The following is a 19,542-nucleotide window of genomic DNA, read 5'->3' as shown; positions in this document are numbered from 1 at the left end:
GTTCTGGTTCTGGGGGCTGCCAGATTCATTTCACTAATCATTTTTGTTGTTGGTTTTGGGGGTTTTTTGCTCATACAAACTCAGATAAATTTAAACTTGAGATTTTTCCTTTTTAACAATTCTAATGGGGAAGACAAGCAAGGGACAAATGTGTAAGTGAGATAAGATGCATAATACACATCTTTCATTCTCAGGCCTATCTGCATGGAGCCCTGTAGAGGAGGGTGCTCCTTCTCTGTCCCCCCAGCTTCAGAAGAGTCACTTTCCTTTCTAGCAAGGCTGGGGGGGGGGGTCCTCCGCAGCTCAGTCCGTGGGGATCAGCTGGCATTTGCCACCACTGCTGCTGCTGTGGTCCCGTCCTCAGAAGCTTATCTGAGATCTGATGGAGACCGAGAACCAGCTTGCCTTTTAGGGGCACCCAAAGGTCTTAATTTCTCTACATCAGAAGGGTCCTTTGCTAATGAGCAGTTCACTCTTAGGAGGTCTTTACCTCCCCAAGGCTACTTGGCTTCCATACATTTTTGAAGTATCTGAAAGCCCATCCTGTGAGAGACGATCACTTAAACAGATCTTGTTACTTCACGTTTGCAACCTTAGATATCCAAGCCATTGAAGGTCTTCTGGGATTCACCCTAGAAAGAGGATTCCCGAACGTGTCATTTCTGTATGTGTCTGAATTAACAGTCACAAATGATTAGAGCTCACTGGGTATACTATTATATCCCACAGTCTGATTTTAAAGCTACAGATAGGTGTTAATGTAGAGAGATGCAAAATCTATAATCTGACGAATGAATATGTAAGAAAAAATTTGTAATAAGCTCATCAGTGTTAGCATATACATGAGAATGTCAAAGGTAGTTCAAACTCCATTTAAACAATCTGCTCTCCTAAACACTGCCTTGTTCTTAATATCCTTTTGTAACCTCAGAAAAAAAAATACCTCCTATATCCTGTGGATATAATCACAAACATCAAAATGAATAAGCTGAAAATTAATGAGTTTTCTTTTCCTTTAAATGGCTATACAAAAGCTTCAAACAGTCTTCCCATGTCAAATCATCAGAAATTTCAGGCACATAACTTTCATTCTGATGGGTTCATCTCCCAGAATAAAAGACTTGTTTATAAAACAGCATTGTTTTCTTCTCTTACTGAAAAATGTGCACACACTTCAAAGTTAAAACAAAAATTTCTTAAAGCACAAAGAAACAACTTAAAATCACTCCAAAATTCTTAGCTAAAATACAGAGATTAATTATTTGGAGTCTTTCCTTCCAGTCTTAAATGTTATATAATATTTCTAGAGGAATAACCATTTTTGCTAAGAACCTGAACTAGCACACATCAGTACAGAGTTGCATAATTAGTGGCTTGGACAAAGATAGCAGTCGTTTTTAGCTACCAAATTGGCAAGATCAGAAATGAATGGCACCATAAAGATCTCATGTCTTTCATTAATGCTTAAAGCTGACACTTTATTTATAAGGAGATTCTAAATTCCAGGCCAGTCTCACCGGGCTGTCCTTGATAGAGGTAGCCTGTTTGTCATGTTAATGAAGAGAAAAGTTTCAGTTCCGAGTTCCACAAAGACTTTTCTCCCCCACCTACAGCTAAAGAGGGAGAAAAATGTCAGCAGGTAAGGGGCAGAATTAGAGTGAACCACTTCCTTTCCTTTGGGGCCAACTGGCCTGATGTCAAGGTCAAGGGTGGGGCAGTTCCAACTCCATCAGAGGTGACTGCACCATGACAGGCAATGCTCATAGGCAAATCCACAGCTCAGCATTTGACAGGCTGGAATACTATCTATCCCAGGGCTTATCAAACTGGAGCAGCATCAGAATCCTGGCAGAGGGCTTTTAAAAACACAGATTGGGGCCAGGCAGGGTGGCTCGCATCTGTAATTCCAGCACTTTTGAAGGCCAAGGTGGATCACTTCAAGCCAGGAGTTGGGAACCAACCTGGGCAACATAGCAAGACCCTGTCTCTACTAAAATATATATTTAAAATTAAAACACACACATAAACACACACACACAGATTGCTGAGCCCCACCCCAGGGTTTTTGATTCAGTAGGTTTGGGAATTTGCATTTATTATTATTATTATTATTTTTTTTTTTAAAGACGGAGCCTCACTCTATCGCCCAGGCTGGAGTGCAGTGGCACAATCTCAGCTCACTACAACCTCTGCCTTCTGGGTTCAAGCAATTCTCCTGCTTCAGCCTCCCATGTAGCTGATACTACAGGCATATGCCACCATGTTCAGCTAATTTTTGTGTTTTTAGTAGAGACAGGGTTTCACCATATTGGCCAGGCCGGTCTCAAACTCCTGACCTCAAGTCATCTGCCCACCTCGGCCTCCCGAAATGCTGGAATTACAAGTGTAAGCCACTGCGCCCGGCCAAGAATGTGCATTATAACAAGTCACCAGGTGATGCCAATCCCCCCTGGACCACACTTTGAGAACCACTAGTCTATCCTAATGCTTGCACCATTTAACATAGAGGTTCAAAACTCAGGCTTTACAGTCTGTCAGATGTGGTTTTTATTCCTAATTCCATTGATTAATAGCTTTGTGAACTTGGGCCAGTAACTCAATCAATCTGAGTCTCTATTTTCTCACAAGTAGAATAGGAATAATTGCAGGGTTGTTCTAAGAAATGGATCATGTAATGTTTAAGCTCTAAGAACATTGCCTGCTTCATAATAAACATTTAATACATGATTATTAGTCTTTCTATTCAAGTCCTACCTTAACACCCTCCTGGAATCTTTCTGTACCTGTTCCTCTTGATCTCCTAGTCCTCTAAAATGTTGGTTCACTTGCTTTCCAACCTGCCCTGTGGTAAGGAAATCCATTTCCCTACCCCCATAGAGCCTCCCAACTCCACTAGCAAGTGGGTAATCCTCTGCTGCCACCTTGTGGCCTTTGTTCGCCTCACACGTTGCAGTCTAACCTTGCCAAGGTGGCGTTTCTGGGACTACAATCCAGTAGCTGAGCATAAGAAAAGGAGCCAGACGTGGTGCCCGCTCAGGCTGCTCAGTCGATGTGAGGACTGTGAGGAAGGCTTCCCAACAGGACAGTCTGAAGGACACCCAAATCCGGAGGGCTACGGAATGACAGAAAAGAGCTGGGATCAGCACCAGGAGAGCGACCTGGCTGTGATGGCAGGTGAGTCTGGAGGCCTAGCTGAGCTCACTCAGGGCCAGGCCAGTGCCCTTCTATGCAGGACCCCAGGACACCTGCCTGTAGACATTTCTGAGGACTCCAGGGATCTCGAGCATAACCCTTCAGATGCCTCTTGCTACTGAGGTGGCCAAAGTCATGTGTGTCAAGGACAAGGCTATTAGAGGGTCCCCAGTAGTCCCATGTTGGGACCATAGTCCCATTTCCTAATGAAGACTGCTCATTGTAGCTGGTTTGGAACAGAAACCCAGCACTTCGGTGAGGAAAGAAGCAGGACAGAGAGATGTGAACAATGAAATGAAGACTCAAGTTGCTCTTGTCTTTTATTCCCATTACTCCTTTTCCCTGGTACAAGTGTCTTAATGAGGGGGGTTGACAGCTCGATGGTGGGGGTGGGTACAAATACAAACTATATCTTTTTTTCAGGGATAGTAGGAAACACCTCTTTCCAGGAGCACCTCACTCCTGAGGTTCACAATAGCGTTAACTCTCTCCCCTCCTCTTGTTCTCATCCCTTACAGCGATGAACAATGAACCAGAAGGTAGAGTGGAGAGTGAGGATGACACCTGGGATGGCAACCACAGACCAGGAAGGCTGAGCCGGGAAACAGGTGCATTTTTTGGCTTCTCTTTTTAGAACATGGGTTATTTGGGGCCTTTTCAGCCTCATTTTTGGGTGCCCAGGCACCAATTCTGAGAAACAGGAAAAGTTGCACTCAGCATCTCCTCGCTAGACTATGCAATCCGGCACAGTCAGAACCCTGAAAGGAATAAAAAGCAAAGCATGCTGATCCTTCTCCAGGGGCTGGCATTTGTTCTCCTTCTGCAGAGACTCATTTTAGATTTGCCTCAATGTAATATGCATAAGAGGTTAAGTCACTAGGGGCACCCCTTCCACTCTCTAGAAAAAAGCTAAGACAAGGAAGGGGTTAAACAAAGGAGTAGGGCAAAACAGACACAGGCAGAGGAATGTAAGTTTTGCAGGTGAATCTGGGGGTGGGGGGTTATCTACCAACAATTATCTACCCCTTAACCAGACATAAGCCTGGAAAATTGACTTAAGGCATTTAATCATGCTGTCTCACTTATTATAAAGCATGCAACAGTTTGACCAAGGTCTTTCACATTCATTAATTCACATGGGTTTTAAATCTTGCAACAATCCTCTTGCATTGGTAGAGCAAACATCACTTATTCACTGATAAGAAAAATGGAAGCTCCAAGATACTAAATGACTTGTCCAAAATCACAGAGCATTAGTCTGTTACTAAGAGGCAAATACATTGCCTCCTAGGACAAAGTATTTCTATCCAAAACTGTAAACTTGTACGGCACTAGCTACTTAACCAGCATGAAGCACTTCAAGCAAGGCCTTGAAGGAATAAGGGTTAGGGAGTGTGTGAACATGGTGCATGTAAGTTTGGGTGAAAGAGGCAAAGTTGCAGAATGAGGACTGATGTGCAGGAAAGTGGCTTGGTTTGGTAGCAGTGAGCAGTCAGAGAGGAATATGAGTCCTGGGTGCTGGGACAGAAGGTGAGTGGAAGCTTTATAGATTATCAACCAACACAAGGCAAACTCCTCATTTACCTTATACTTTTACTTTTCCTCCTTATGTAGATCCTAGTTGCCCAGTTGCACCATGGGAAAAGTCTCTTCTCAAAGCCAAAACTATCCAAGGTGGGGGAAAAGATCCGAAAATACTTTTTACCATTTTTATGTGGTTCTAACTTGTCTAAGTGCAAAGAAACTTTCCTTTGTTAACTCAGGGGCTTCAAAGCCAGCTTTGTTTTCATGCCTAGTATTGATTTGGATCCTCTGAAGGGTCTCTTGACATCTCTCCACACCTTGCCTGATGAAGCCAGCAAGTCCAATAGGCCTCTCACTCACTGACAGTCAGAGATGTTCAGAGCCCCTGTCTGGCATAACAAAACCTCTCTAGGGCAGAGTGAGGAGCTGAATGCCAAATCTTCACACAGGGCTTATGAGCTCCTTCTGACATCATAGTTTTTCTAGCCTGGAGAAAGCACCGGTGAAGGGAAAGGACCACAGGACTTTTGTATTCTCTGCTCCTAACAGACATAAACTCTTGAGAGGCAGCCCTTCACCGTGCGATCCCTGAAAGAGGCTAGGCTAGACCAGCCATCAACCGTCCTAGTTCCCAGCCTGCCCCTGCCCCCCATAAGCTAAGTTACTCTGCCACTTCCCATCTGGCCTCAGTTTCCACATCTGTCCAACAAAGCCTGGATGGAAGATTTCTAAAGCCCTCCCCAGCTGTCTTTTCTCTTTGGTGCTATGGCAGGTTGAATTCCTCACTTCTTTCATACCTGCCTTTGACACAGTGCTTAGGTCTCAGCCATTAAACCCTGGCGTGTCTGAAGGAATAGCAGGGAGAGAGCAGCCAGCCAGAGGGTTTCAACAAAGATCCCTCACATGCTTGACAAATACTTATCAACCAAAATGATATAATCGTATTCTACATACAACGTCTGATGTTTTCACAATTTGGTACTCAAAAGTGGTTTTCAGTGTTTCATACATACACATGGCAACCAGAACTAAGAAGAAATGTGTACTTTTTTTTTTTTGAGACAAAGTCTTCACTCTTGTTGCTCAGGCTGGAGTTCAATGGTGTGATCTTGTCTCACTGCAACCTCCGCCTCCTGGGTTCAAGCGATTCTCCTGCCTCAACCTCCTGAGTAGCTGGGATTACAGGTGCCTGCCACCAAGCCCGGCTAATTTTTTTGTGTTTTTTTAGTAGAGACAGGGTTTCACCATGTTGGCCAGGCTGGTCCCAAACTCCTGACTTTAGGCCATCAACCCACCTCGGCCTCCCAAAGTGTTGGGATTACAGGCATGAGCCACTATGCCCAGCCCAAAATGTGTACTCTTGGGGCACTCGTTTGGCTTTGTGGGCTGGGGATTATGGTGCATTATCTGACAAAGTAGAGGAAAATTTTACTTTATCTGAGAAACATATTTGCAGCCAGTCTCAGACACACTAAGTCACAGAAGAAAGAAGAATCAAAATAGAGAGAATTCTGTTGTCAGCTCTTTCCCCCCTACCTTTACCTAAAAAAGCAGCCATCTGTCCCCCGTGTGAGGCAGACATGGCAGGATGTGCTTACTCAACACCTGACCCCCAAATCCTGATGCCTCAAAACACACACTGGGAGTTTAGAGCCCGCCCAGGCTGCCTCTCCCCATCTCAGAGGGAAGGTGGATGCTTGCAGCCAGTCCAAACTGCTTCTCTTGGGCTAAGATATATTTACCCAGGGGTGCCAACAGTGTGGGAGTGGAGACAGCAGGCAAAGGGGAACAGGGAGGTCCTATGACCTTGCAGAGGACAAAACCACAAACCCCTGGCAAGTGACCTGGGTTTTAAGACCAAATGAAGCAAGGCATTTATATTTTTAAATTTGTAATTGACAAATAATAATTATGTATCTTTATGGGGTACAATGTGAAGTCACAATATATGTATACACCGTAGAATGATTAAATTCAGCTACTCAGCACACACATAATCTCACATACTTAGCATTTATGTGTGGCACAGGCAAGGCATTTGACCTCAGTTTTGTCATCCATAAAATAGGAATAAAAATCGCTATCACACAGGACAGTCGGGTGTCTCTTCCTTTCCTCACACTCCAAGCAGTGCCTGGCAGAGGGAAATAATTTGATCCATATTTAGTGAGTAAACTTCACATTTTGTCCAGAGCCAGCTCAGAGCCCACAGATAAAATCTCGTTATCTTCCCCTAGAGGATCTCTCTAAAGCTGAAAGATGAATCCAGGGTACACCAGTTGGGATTTTACCTAGGTCTCTAGCGCCTGTCTCATCCTTTTCCCTTTTGTAGATCTCAGGACTCCCAGCAGAAGCCTGTGTTTTCCAAAACAGAAGACAGATGAAAAGACCCGCAGGCTACAGAGGGCAGATGCTGCCCAACTGAGAGAATGGCCTCTCGCAGCTGCGGAGCCCACAGTTCTCATTGTTTTGGATGTGGGGTAGAAGATTCCCACGTGGTATAAATGTGCCATCTCACATCAGTCACAGGATAAATGTGGGCTCTCAAGTGCCAGATTTTATCTAAGGGACAAAAATGAGAGGAAGAGAGGAAGAGGGAGAGAAAGCTCCAGCCTCCCCTCTGCCAAAGCCTCAAGAATCAGCAATTTTTGCCTTTTGCCATTTGATTGACTTTAAGTCACCATTTAGAAGGGAAAACAGAACATCAACAGAAAAACCTTGAACCATGTTTAACCCTTTATCTGGAGCTAAAAATGAATTTTATTTCACTGTCTCACAGCAGCCTGCAGGTAGAAACAAGGTCTCTACTTCAAAGGGACTGAAGGAAAGATGGGGTGATTCTTCAGAAAGCCCCACACAACCAGGCAGGGCTCCATTCAATAACAGAACTGCAGGAAGAGATATGTTCTTGTTCTCTGGCTGGACCTCAGTGGTGATATGGTTGTTAGTAATGAAAAAGCAATCGTCCTGTTAATTTCCTTTAATTCAACTCACCTGTTTTCCTAGTAACTACAGCCACAGAGAATTCTCTCCTTTGCCTGGAAAGCTCCTATTTCCCCTCCATCCTCCTTTGAAGTCTTCCCTGATTCTGTGGTTCCACTGTGCTCCCAAACCAGCAATGGAGCACTGCTCAATAAAAATATAATGTTAGCCACAAGCAATTTTGAATTTTCTTGTAACTACATTTTAAAAAGTACAAAGAATCAGATGAACCTAATTTTAATACATTGTATTTAACTCAATATATGCAAAATAGTATCAATTTAAAATGTAGTCAACATTTTAAAATATTAATATTTTAGGCCGGGTGTGGTAGCTCGTGCCTATAATCCCAGTGCTTTGGGAGGCCAAGGCAGGATGATTACTTGAGTCCTTGAGTTACAGACCGGCCTGGGCAACAAAGCAAGACCCTATCTCTACCAAAAAATTGAAAAATAAATTAGATGTGCATGGTGGCATTCATCTGTGGTCCCAGCTAGTCTAGTCAAGAGGCTGAGGAAGGAGGATCTTGAGTTCAGGAGTTCAACATTACAGTGAGCTATGGTCGTGCCACTGCATTACAGCCTGGAGGACAGGGTGAGACCCTGTCTCTTAATATATATTTTACATTCTTTTTTCATTCTAAGTCTTCAGAGTACGGTGTGTGTTTTACACTTGGAGCACATCTCAGTTCAGACTAGGCACATTTCCAGCACTCAGCAGCCATATGTGACTAGAGGCTGCTGAATGACAGCACTGCCCTAACAGAACACTTAGCACATTTTTCTGAAAGTCTGTGTTTGCAAGTTCATCTGCCCTATTAGAGTGGAGCTCCTTAAGAACAGAACCATCAACAGGGATCAATTCATAGCAGTTGCTTCATAACTCTATGTAGAATGATTGACCAGATTAATTCAAAAATCAGTGGCACTATTAACCACAGATAGAAGAGGAGAGAAAAGGAATGTATTTGGCATTCAGGATTTTAAGTTAGAAGCACTATGAGACCCCTGGAGAATGATGCTCAGAAATAAGTCAGAGATAGAGATGGGAGATCAGAAAAGGAACAGGATGAAAAATAAAGGTTAGGGAGGCATGGTTTGGGAAGCTTACCTTTACCATAGAAAGCAGAAACATGCATCCACTCATTTCACATAAAAATGCTGTGGGTCATCTCTAAGGAAAATCATAATATGCATCATGAGAAATTAATCTCAGCATGCAGATGCACTACTTCCCTCCTGTGGTAATTACCTGGGGCAGGTCCTGGACAGGCCTGGGATGTGGGTGAGATTCATGTGCAATGCCTTCTATACAGCAGGGTTCTCCCGCTCTGCATAGAAGTCCTCCCTCTTCCTCTCACCCCACTTCCCCAGTGGTCAATACCCTCAACAGAAAAAGAAGTCTCTGGCAGACTGTCTCACATTACGGCAGTGCTTCTCAAATATTCATGTGCATATGTACCCGGGGATCTTGTTAAAATGTAGATTCTGACTGAGTAGGTCTGGGGTGGAGACTAAGATTTTACTTTTAAGATGTTCCAGAAGATGCTGATGCTGCTGGGCCATGGGCCACACTTTGAGTAGCAGGGCACTGGGGGTTAAAGACCTATGTAAAGCTTTATCCAGCCTTAGGTTTTAAGAAAAGAATCCCAGAGAGAGCACTTTAGCCCACAGAAATACAAGAAATGATAGCATTTAAGTGATCAGATGGGACTCATGAGACATAAAATGTCCCCTGAATTCTGCAAAAAAAATGCTACAGAAGCATTTCTGTTTACAGGTAAGGCCATCTCATTAATAGGCAGCACTTGTGGGATATTACCAATCATGCTGGAATTGAAGTTGAATTTGAATCCCCGTCTGTTATACTTACTAGCCGTTACCAGCCATGTGATGTTATGATTATCACTTTGCTTCTATAAATCTAAGTTTCCTTATCTATAAAATAGGTATAATATTACAGAGGTTCTTTGAGTCTCAAACAAAATAGCATATGTGACATTACCTGGTATAGTACCTGACATAGGTTTGAGTCTCAACAAATGCTTATTAAATCTTAAGCAAAATATTTTCCAGTTACCTATGTGAAGACAGCACTGGAATAAAATTGGTGGAGTGTGAAAATAATTTTTAAGATGATATATATCTGCTTTTAAGTTGATCCAACCTCAGAGTTAGGATATTTGTCTTGAACTAAATGTATCCCCTGTATAAAAGCAATGCAAATACATTTCAAGCAGATGCCTCAGGGAGCAGGCATAATTTCATCTTTACCTATTTTTATATTTCTTTACTGCTGCCATGAGAGCATTTTAATAACCTCCATGGAGTTGAAAGTGATGCAGGTAATTGCCATAAGTAATTTAAGGACTATTAAAACTAACAAACCTCTTCTGTGGAATACCTTGTTAAGCAGTGATCAGCAGAAAACACATAAAGATCATGCACACTGTAAATTCAATCCCCTTTTCCAGTTAGACTGAAGGGGGAATGTAGCTACATTACATATAAGAAGGGTGCAGATATTAAAGCCCTTCCTGTTCAGGTCTTGGGATAGCTCAAGCTACAGATGCCCTGGCAGTCTAATGAGACCCACTCCCTTCAGAAAAGGCAACCCCACCTCTGCTATAACTTCCCATCACCTAAACTGGCTGCTATTTTTTCCATGCATGCTTCTTAAGATATAAATCGAAGCATGTTTTAGCACAAAGCCCCAAGGGCCTGGGTTCTAGCCTTGGATCGGTGAATCGCTAGCTGTGAGACCTACAGCAATTCTTTTCACCTCTCTAGGCACAAACTGCTACAGCTATAAAATGAAAACGATTTATTGTGTGTCCTCAAAGATCTCTTTCGACTCTAAAATCCTTTGATCCTAAACAAATTCTATACTTAGAAGCCCTTTTTCTGACTATTTTAACTATCAAAAATACAACCATGAATCAAAACTAGGGTGCAAAAAAAGGAAAGAGAAAAGATCCATGAAAAGCATAATACTACAAAGTCCATGCATATTAAGCATCCCAGAATCTCATAGGTCCATACTCAGCATGAAGTTATTCTTCCTTCATATGCTGGCCTAATGAATTTGATTTCCTTATTCACAAGGCTCATAACACACCAGAAGAGGCAAATAAAAAAAAAAAAACAAACAAAAAACCCGGCCAACAATAGGTAAGTGGCCATGAGGGGAAAAAAAAAAAAAAAAAAGAAAACTTCAAAAAGGCAGGGACTTTGTCTGGTTCACTGCTACATACGCAGTGTCAGGCACATAGTATGTGCACAAAACATGTTGGATGAATGAATGAAAACAATACTTTAAAAAAGCAGATAAAATTTGTGTTTAAGTACAGTGATCCGGGAGAGCCTCTTAATGATTGTTTCACATGCTGCAATTAATATTCATGAGGGTGGCTAAGACTCAGCAAGGAAAATTTAAGCTATGCTCAGCAAGCTCTCATTTAGATGAAAAATTACTACTTCTGGTTAAACATGGTATATCGAGCACATGTTTATCTCTATTCTCTCCAAATACTCTACTAAAAATCAAACTGTATGTGTGTGTGATCTCCACAAGGAAAAAGAGGGAAGAAAGGATCAACAGTGGACAAGAAATATCAGGTATGCAGGACTAGAAAACATCAAATAAAACTGCCAGAGCTGATAAAGCTGAACAGAAAGGGCCTGCAGAAGTGATCCAATGAGAAACCAGCCAGGTGGGCCTCAGATCCATGGAAAACTCAGAAATCAGAGGCAGCCACACAACAGGCACGAGGAACTGGACTGCATCAGGAGAATTTGTTTAAAGTCTGTTAAGAAAGCAGTTAAATTCTCAAGTTTCTTCTCCTACCTTGGTAGTAAACTAGAGATTTATTCAACAAAGAAAAGGATAGAGAGAAAGTTTAGCCCAGGATTGCAGCAGATGGTAGGGAGAGGGACACATCTGAAAACAAGTGTATGAGTGAGTCTACATACAGAACAAGGAGGTTCCAGGTTCCCTGACTCTCTGGGTTTAAAAATACTGGCAGCTTAGGGACATACCTCTCCCACTACCACCTTTCCAGGCAGGAAACTGGAGGATTCTTAGATGGGGAAACTGAATATATCCAAAATCTCTTGATTCTGACACTCAGGATTCTCCCACAAACAGCTGGATCCCCAACTAGCACATTATAATTGACAAGCTCTGCCTCTACCTAAAAAGAGTGACCAGTCAGCTCTAATGTAATATTCTCAAGTATCAACAGACAAAAAAAATGCTAAAATTAAGCCTCCAGTAAGAAAAAACAAGACTAAAACAAATTAACAAAAAACTCAGAGGAAATCAAGACAATGGATAGAGAAGAAAACTTTGTACAGAGATAATATCTTTAGAGAAACAGAAATATTCATCCTTGGCAAAATAACAAGATGTCATTTTTTTAAGGAATAGAAAACAAATTAGAACTCTTAAAATTGGACAATACGATATTTGAAATAAAAAATTCAACAGAAAAAATTCAATAGAAAGTTTGGGATACAAAGTCAAGAGAATCTCTCAGAACAAAAAGACAAAGAGATAAAACAGTAGTAAGTAAGAGGAAATTTGAGTGTCAGTCAGTCCAAGAAGCCACAGTATAACAGAGTTACAAAAAACAAGAAGAGAGAGAACAGAGTGAAATAAAGAGAATGAAATTATCGAAATATTGATGCCCAAAATATTCCTTTAACTAAGAAACATGGCTTTTCAGATTAAAATAGTTTGTTGGCTCTTTCTGACACCTGAATGTATAGCACAATGAATAAAGAGGTTGCACATACCATGTCACACTCCTGCAAATTTTCAGAGCACGTGGGATAAAGAGAAGATACTAAAATCTTCACATTATAAATACCTAGTTCACAGAAGAAAAAAAGACTGGAAATATGAATGTTATCATATATCTCAACAACATCAAAGCTGGAAGTCAGTGCAGCAACAGCTTCAAATTTGGAATGAAAAGTTGCATCCCAGTATTCTACATTCAGCCAAATTACCAATTAAAGTGTGAATAAAGAGCAATACATATTAAGGCTTTCAGGGTGTCAAAAAATATTGCTCACACATGCTTTCTCGAGAAGCTACTGGTGGTGCTCTACTGAAATCAGGATATTTAACCAAAGAAGAGAAAGAGATGGGGAGGCAGGTAATAAGAGATACATCCTGGGAGACAGGTGAAGAGAAGGGCCAGGAAGCAAGCTGTACAGAATGCCCAGAGCATAGCCTGGAAGAGGAGAGAGAACTCCTGAAGGAGCGTCCCCAAGAATAATGAAAAGCTGATGCTTCTGCCTGGTTGAGAAATAACAGTCATTGGTGTTGGGAAGTTTGAAAATAGTGATAGGAACACAGATGAACATTCAAGTAAGGAAAAAAATGAGTTAAGTATTAATTCTAGAAAGCAAAACATTCTAAAACCCTAGAAGAAAACCTAGGTAGTACCATTCAGGACATAGGCATGGGTTAACGGACTTCATGTCTAAAACCACCAAAAGCAACGCGCAGCAAAAAGACCAACATGACAAATGGGATCTAATTAACTAAAAGCTTCTGCACAGCAAAGAAATCTACCATCCAGAGTGAACAGGCAACCTACAGAATGGGAGGAACATTTTTGCAATCTACTCATCCTGACAAAGGGCTAAATATCCAGACCTACAAGAACTCAAACAATTTACAAAAAAAACCAAACAACCCCATCCAAAAAGTGGGCCAAAGTGATATGAACACGACTTTCCTCAAAAGAAGACATTCATACAGCCAACAGATACATAAAAAATGCTCATCATCAACTCACCATCAGAGAAATGCAAATCAGAGAACCACAATGAGATACCATCTCACACAGTTAGAAGGGCAATCATTAAAAAGTCAGGAAATCAACAGGTGCTGGGGGGCAGAGGATGTGGAGAAATAGGAACACTTTACACTGTTGGTGGGATTGCGTAAACTAGTTCAACATTATGGAAAACGAGTATGGCATTCCTCAGGATCTAGAACTAGATGTACCATATGACCCCGCCATCCCTACTACCTGGGTATATAACCCAAGGCATTAAAATCATGCTGCTATTACAGACACATGCCACGTATGTTTATTGCGGCACTAATTCACAATAGGCAACTAGACTTGGAATCACCCAAATGGCCCCATCCTGGACAGACTGTAAAGAAAATGTGGCTACATTCATACCCGATGGAATTACCTATGCAGCCATAAAAAGGAGAGTTTGCGTCCTTTGTAGGGACATGATGCATGCTGAAACAATCATTCTTAGCAATACTATCACAAGAATAGAAACCAAACCCCGCATGTTCTCACTCATTAGGTGGGAACTGAACAATGAGAATCACTGGACTCAGGAAGGGGAATCATCCACACTGGGGCCCTATCATGGGGAAGGGGGGAGGGGGGAGGGATTGGCATTGGGGAAGTCGAGTACCTGATATAAATGACGAATTGATGGGTGCCGTGACGAGTTGATGGGTGCAGGCACACCACATGGCACAAGTATGCATATGTAACAAACCTGCACATTATGCACACGTACCCTAGAACTTAAAGTACAATTAAAAAAAAATTAAAAATAAAAAAAAAACATTCTGAATGAGAAAGGAAATGTAAGCACAAAATGCTAGGTGGGAAATTAGGAAAACATTTTATATTGTTTTATCTAAACATTTTTATATAATTTCACGTGGAAAACAGGAGGGGGAGCAAGGATGTTGGATTACATAAGTATGCTAAATCTTCATCTTCATAATAAGCCAATAAAAGGTGGAAAATGATAAAATTTTATAAACCAAGAGCTAGTATTTGATTCAATAGAGTTTAGGGAGAAGTGGATCAGGAAACGGCTATTTTATGTTTGGTTTTGTTTTGTTTTCTTTTAACTTTAATTGTTTGATTTTGACAAAAATTTACTTTGGTAAAAAATTTTAAGCTACTTTAAAAATGAAGTCAGATATCATAAAGAGCTTAATAATTGCACGATGCTATCAAGTTAGAATGACCCTAGTGTGGATTATGGAAAACTGACCAGACCATCAAAGTTGAGGGTGACCTGAGACATCGTCAGAATCCAAGGGGTCTTGTCCAAAGGGATGAGGCAAGATGCAATGAAAATAATCTGAGTTTTGTGCTTCTTGATGTCAGGTAAGAGCACAAGTCTTTAATTCAGGGGCCCTAAATATGCCAAGAATTGAAGCCGGCCTCCATCTTAAGAAAAATGGCCATGGAGAGTCATGGATTGGCCTCTAGTTCTGGAGATGATAGTTAGTCATTCAGGTCAGTCTCCAAAGTCTCTAATGGGGTAACTGAGCAGCAGGCACAAAGGAAAAAGGCCAAGAACAGCTACTGTCCAGGCACAAGATAGTATCAGCCTGGGAAGCCACAGCTCAGTGATTATGAAGGCATCCAAGGGCTTAAATCCAAGCAACTGTAGCTGCAAACTCGGATTACAATTTCCACAGTGGCAAGGACTACACTTGCACACCCAGGTCCACAGTCATTAGTCCTGAGCCTATGCAGGGTTGGGTCTGCAGATAGCAGACAACACTGGAGACAGAAAATGGGGCTGGCACAGGAAGTGACCTACAGAAGAAAAATATCTAACACAGGCCAAAAAGAGTCTCTTCAAAATGGTAATGTTTTATGCTAAGCTTTAGTACTTAAAGCTTCCATTACATGAAATATTCACTTTTGTCGAACAGCTCATTCCCCAGTAATATGAGATTAATGATGCATCAGTGTACATAAAAACTACCGAACTGGCTCAGATCAATGGTCTGTCTTGTCCAGTATTTTGCCTTTTAAAGGACATAAAAGAATAAGCAATTTGGAGACAGAAGTATCTGGATTTGGGGCTTGTTTCTACCACTTTGAACTGCATGACCAAATTATTTATCTACTCCCAGCCTCAATGTACTCATCTGTAAGACAGCACTAATAATACCTTCTTCTTGGTGATATTGTGAAAATTCAAGGAGATGCTATCTTTAAAAGTACTTTATAGACTGTTCTGCAGTCTGAGTATGTGAATTAATGTAGCTGAATGATGTGTGAAAGCTTGCTTTTCATATGTATCCTGAAGATCATTCATTTCTTTTAAGAAATTCAATTGTTGACTTTTGTAGGAATATATCTTTAAAAAATCCCAAACCCGTGAAAAATTTTGGGTCTCTGACTTTCAGAGGAAATCTTAGCATATTCAACTTCAAAACAATTAACAGGGAAGTTAACTGAAATCTTACAGTGAACAAAGTAGGTCACAGAATCTAATGCCTTCCTGTGTCATCTCACTTCCTCACCCTTGTATCTGAATCTTCCCCAGACCTGGGCTCTCTGCTCACTTGTGCTCTTAGCAAAGACCTCATAAACTGGAGTACTGTGCATGGGTCAGAGGCTTAATGGGGGGCTAGAAGGAATTGTTGGGCTAAGTTAAATGGCTCTTCCTCATTACACACTCAATGAAATACTTTCCGGAAGGTCACATGAAGCCTAGGCCTTCTCACATGTCTCCAGGAGGTGGTCTGCCCTAGAGGACTAAGCCAGTCAGTCAGGCAGCTGGCCAAGCAGATTCTGCTATTTGGGGCTCACCACAGGATGGGGAATCTGAAGGTACAGGTTAGAAAGTGGGGAGCATTCAGCAATGTTTTGGTTAACAGTCTAATTTAAATTTTCACTTTTCTCTGCCTCTGTTAAAACACCATGGTAAAGTGGAAAAAGCACCCTAGTAGAAGCAGAGTTGGGTAAAGAGTTTGTCCTAATGCTGTCTTTGTTACCAGCCATGAGACTTTAGACAAACTACTTTGCCTCTGTGGGCCTCAGTTTGTACTAATGATGAGTCTGGACTAGATCACAGTTTTTAAATATGCTTTGCAGATTCTAGATTCCCCGGTGATACTTGGGGTCACATCTGGAAAGGTGGAGAAGAGAAAGGTAAGGACATGGAGGCAAAGGAGTGTGAGTCCCTCCTCCAGATCCCATGTAAGAAGAACAGATTTATCACTCTCTCTTTTATCTATTTCACACTAAGAGTTCTGAAGGCAACACTTCCTGGATAAGAAAACATTTGAAAACCACTGGATCATAGGGCCCCAATATTCCTTCCAATCCAATAGTTCTCTGATAAGTTAACATTCTCTGGCACAGGAGACATGAAATACACCACACAAGAAGATAAATCCTGGTCTTGGAAGTATAAGCTTCCAAGATTTGTCAAAACTAGCGCACCTAGGGTAGCAATCCTGGCTGGAACTATCTCATACATCTCCAAGAAAAATAAATCTGTACTCAATAAGCATTTATTGTTGCATAAACCATCATAATGTGCTCATAGGAAAAGACACAGCCTGCCCTTGTAGGGTTTATACTATTAAAGAGGTGAGATTGAAACACAGAGAGCAATACCAGCTCAAATTGCCCCGCTCCCAAACAAAGAACATAAAGTAAGCAACACTACCATATGCAAACTCTGAATGTGTTTTCATGTAACAGTCGGGGAAAGCATAGGAGAAAATGATTCAAGCAGTGACAAAAGTCTTTATGGAAGAGGAAACAAGAGCCAAGCCTTGAAGACAACATCTGAAGTCCAAGAACTAATCACTAATTCTTGGACCCTTAAAGGTTTCTAACTCTTTAAAATTTCTACCTCTGTAAACCTCGGTTTAGAAATGAGATCAATGTTAACTAATCTTGTTGACCTGAAAAACATGTTTTACAGCAGAACAGTTTCCCTCCCCTAGAAAAGCCTACATCCTTTAAACTTTATTCCTAAAAAGGTTTGAAAATGGTTCTATGGCAAAGAGACACAAGCTTTATTAACCAATTATTGGCTACAGGGGTGCTTATATCACCACAACCCCCAGTTCCAGGTGGCTCAGCAGAGAGAGGGACTCCATCTGTTGGGGAGAAAGTAAGGAAAAAGACAAGAGTTCCTTCCTGGTAATCCAGATAATTCTTCCAGATCTTACCAATGATTCATGTAAGTTATACAAGAAAAGGTGTAAATATTAGCAAAAGGAAGGTGTATCTTACATATTTTCTTACCAAGGAATCTGAAAGACCTGATTTTTGTACAGGATAAAACTGCAATTTTACACAGAACCTTCATTCACACCAAAAACAGCATGCAAGTGTTAACCTCACTCATGATCACCGTAAATAGAACAGGGCTTGCACTATTGAGGAGGTGAGATTGAAATACAGAACAATTATGGCACAACACAAGAACAACTGAAGGGCTGAAGCCATGGATATATTGGGCTTGGGAGAGATAATGGTCCCCAAAGATGTTGGTATATCAAAGCCAGGCCCCTGGAGTAAAAGTGGAGCTGGGTTTGGCATCTCTCTCTGTTACCTGGAGGGATAACAAGGCTGTATCCATGTGCCATATCCATGGCTGTAACATGATGCTGCCTGGAAAGGCCAGAAGAAGCAGAGGCAGTTACCAGTGAACTCATAAACTTGCAGTGTCCCTAAAAGAGAGTTCTAAGCCACCAGTGTAACTCTGGTTCTGGAGCTTTGAGAAGAGTGGAGGAAGTGACAAGGAGGAGCACAACAAGAAAAAGGTCATATACATAAATATCCACCCCCTTAAACTCACAAACTAAAATTTCAAATCACAAGAGCATAATTAATGTCAGAAAAGATAGTCAACAAACTGAACAAATAACAGAGTTCCCTTTTATAAGATTGTAAGTAATAATGCATGCTTCTGTAAAAGACGACTTTAAAATAGTATAAATCCTCAATGAGATAAATGACTAATATCCATATACCAAGAAAAATAAATTCTGCAACAAAACAAGCAATTATGAATCAAGAACAGTTTAAGATTTTAAAAGAACCCATCAGAAATACCAAAAATTAAACCATAGTTACTCAAGTAAAATAATCTTAGTAGGAAAGGATAAGTAAATGAGAAGAAAATATTAAGAAATTTAGAACATATCAATGTAGACAACATTTTTTAAGTATGTAAATTAGAAGTTATATACACAGGAGGATAGGCTACCAACAACCCACATATGGCCAAAACATGTTGCAGAAGAAGAGGCCAGAAGAAAGAGGTGGAGAGTCAAGATTTATAGAGTTAATGAGGGAAAGGCAGCAAAGCAAGATGGAGGAATAGAAGCCTATAACATTTTCACTTCTCCATGCTGGAAAACCAAATTTAAACAACAATCTGCATATAGAAAAGCACCATCTCAAGAACCAAAAATCTGACAGCGTCACTGGGCACACCTGGGACCTGGGGAAACTCACTTCCCTGAAAGGAAGAGCCTTAGTCAAGGCCCAGTGCTGTGCTGGTTTCAGGGCTGACCAAGCACAGTCCCACTGGTGGTGGCCACAGGGGTGCTTACATCACCACACCCTCAGTTTCAGGTGGCCCAGCAGAGAGAGAGACACTGTTCATTTGGGAGAAGGTAATGGAAAAGAACAGGAGTCCCTGCTTGGTAATACACAGAATTCTTCCAGATCTTATCCAAGACCAACAAGGTGTTACTTTGGTAGAAAACCACACCATTATTGAACCTGGAGCCCAAGTCCCTTCGAATAACAGGAAAGCCTTCCCGAGAAGGACAGGCACAAACAAATCAAGACTGTGAATACAACAATAAATACCTAACTCTTCAATGCCAAGATACTGACAAATATCTACAAGCATCAACCCAATCCAGGAAAACATGGCCTCAGCAAATGAACTAAATAAGGCACCAGGAACCAGTCCTGGAAAAACAGATATATGACCCTTCAGACAGAGAATTAAAGATAACTGTGTTAAGGAAATGCAAAGAAATTCAAGATAATATGGAGAAGAAATTCAG

General features: G+C 41.3%; 1 protein-coding gene and 1 long non-coding RNA gene across 2 annotated transcripts in view; one reads left to right on the top strand and one right to left on the bottom strand.

Moving 5' to 3' along the window:
- The window catches only part of LOC108542823 (uncharacterized), a 28,007-nt gene extending 20,280 nt beyond the window's left edge, over positions 1 to 7,727 (top strand). Inside the window, exons 2-4 of the mRNA XM_017892987.1 lie at positions 2,954 to 3,174; positions 3,711 to 3,800; positions 7,049 to 7,727. Of these exons, the coding sequence (XP_017748476.1) occupies positions 2,954 to 3,174; positions 3,711 to 3,800; positions 7,049 to 7,200 (463 nt within the window). The 3' untranslated portion in view covers positions 7,201 to 7,727. The remainder of the gene's footprint in view (positions 1 to 2,953; positions 3,175 to 3,710; positions 3,801 to 7,048) is intronic.
- LOC108542826 (uncharacterized) overlaps positions 1 to 19,542 on the bottom strand; it is a 63,442-nt gene that overhangs the window by 997 nt on the left and 42,903 nt on the right. Inside the window, exons 3-5 of the long non-coding RNA XR_001889381.1 lie at positions 8,809 to 8,871; positions 7,711 to 7,842; positions 2,960 to 3,112 (exon numbers count right to left, since the gene is read on the bottom strand). This is a non-coding gene — a long non-coding RNA (uncharacterized LOC108542826). The remainder of the gene's footprint in view (positions 1 to 2,959; positions 3,113 to 7,710; positions 7,843 to 8,808; positions 8,872 to 19,542) is intronic.

Source organism: Rhinopithecus bieti, unplaced genomic scaffold, assembly GCF_001698545.2.
Source record: "Rhinopithecus bieti isolate Rb0 unplaced genomic scaffold, ASM169854v2 scaffold_23283, whole genome shotgun sequence".
Taxonomy (NCBI): Eukaryota; Metazoa; Chordata; class Mammalia; order Primates; family Cercopithecidae; genus Rhinopithecus; species Rhinopithecus bieti.
Note: the sequence above shows the minus strand (reverse complement) of the source record. Positions and strands in the feature narration are given on the sequence as shown.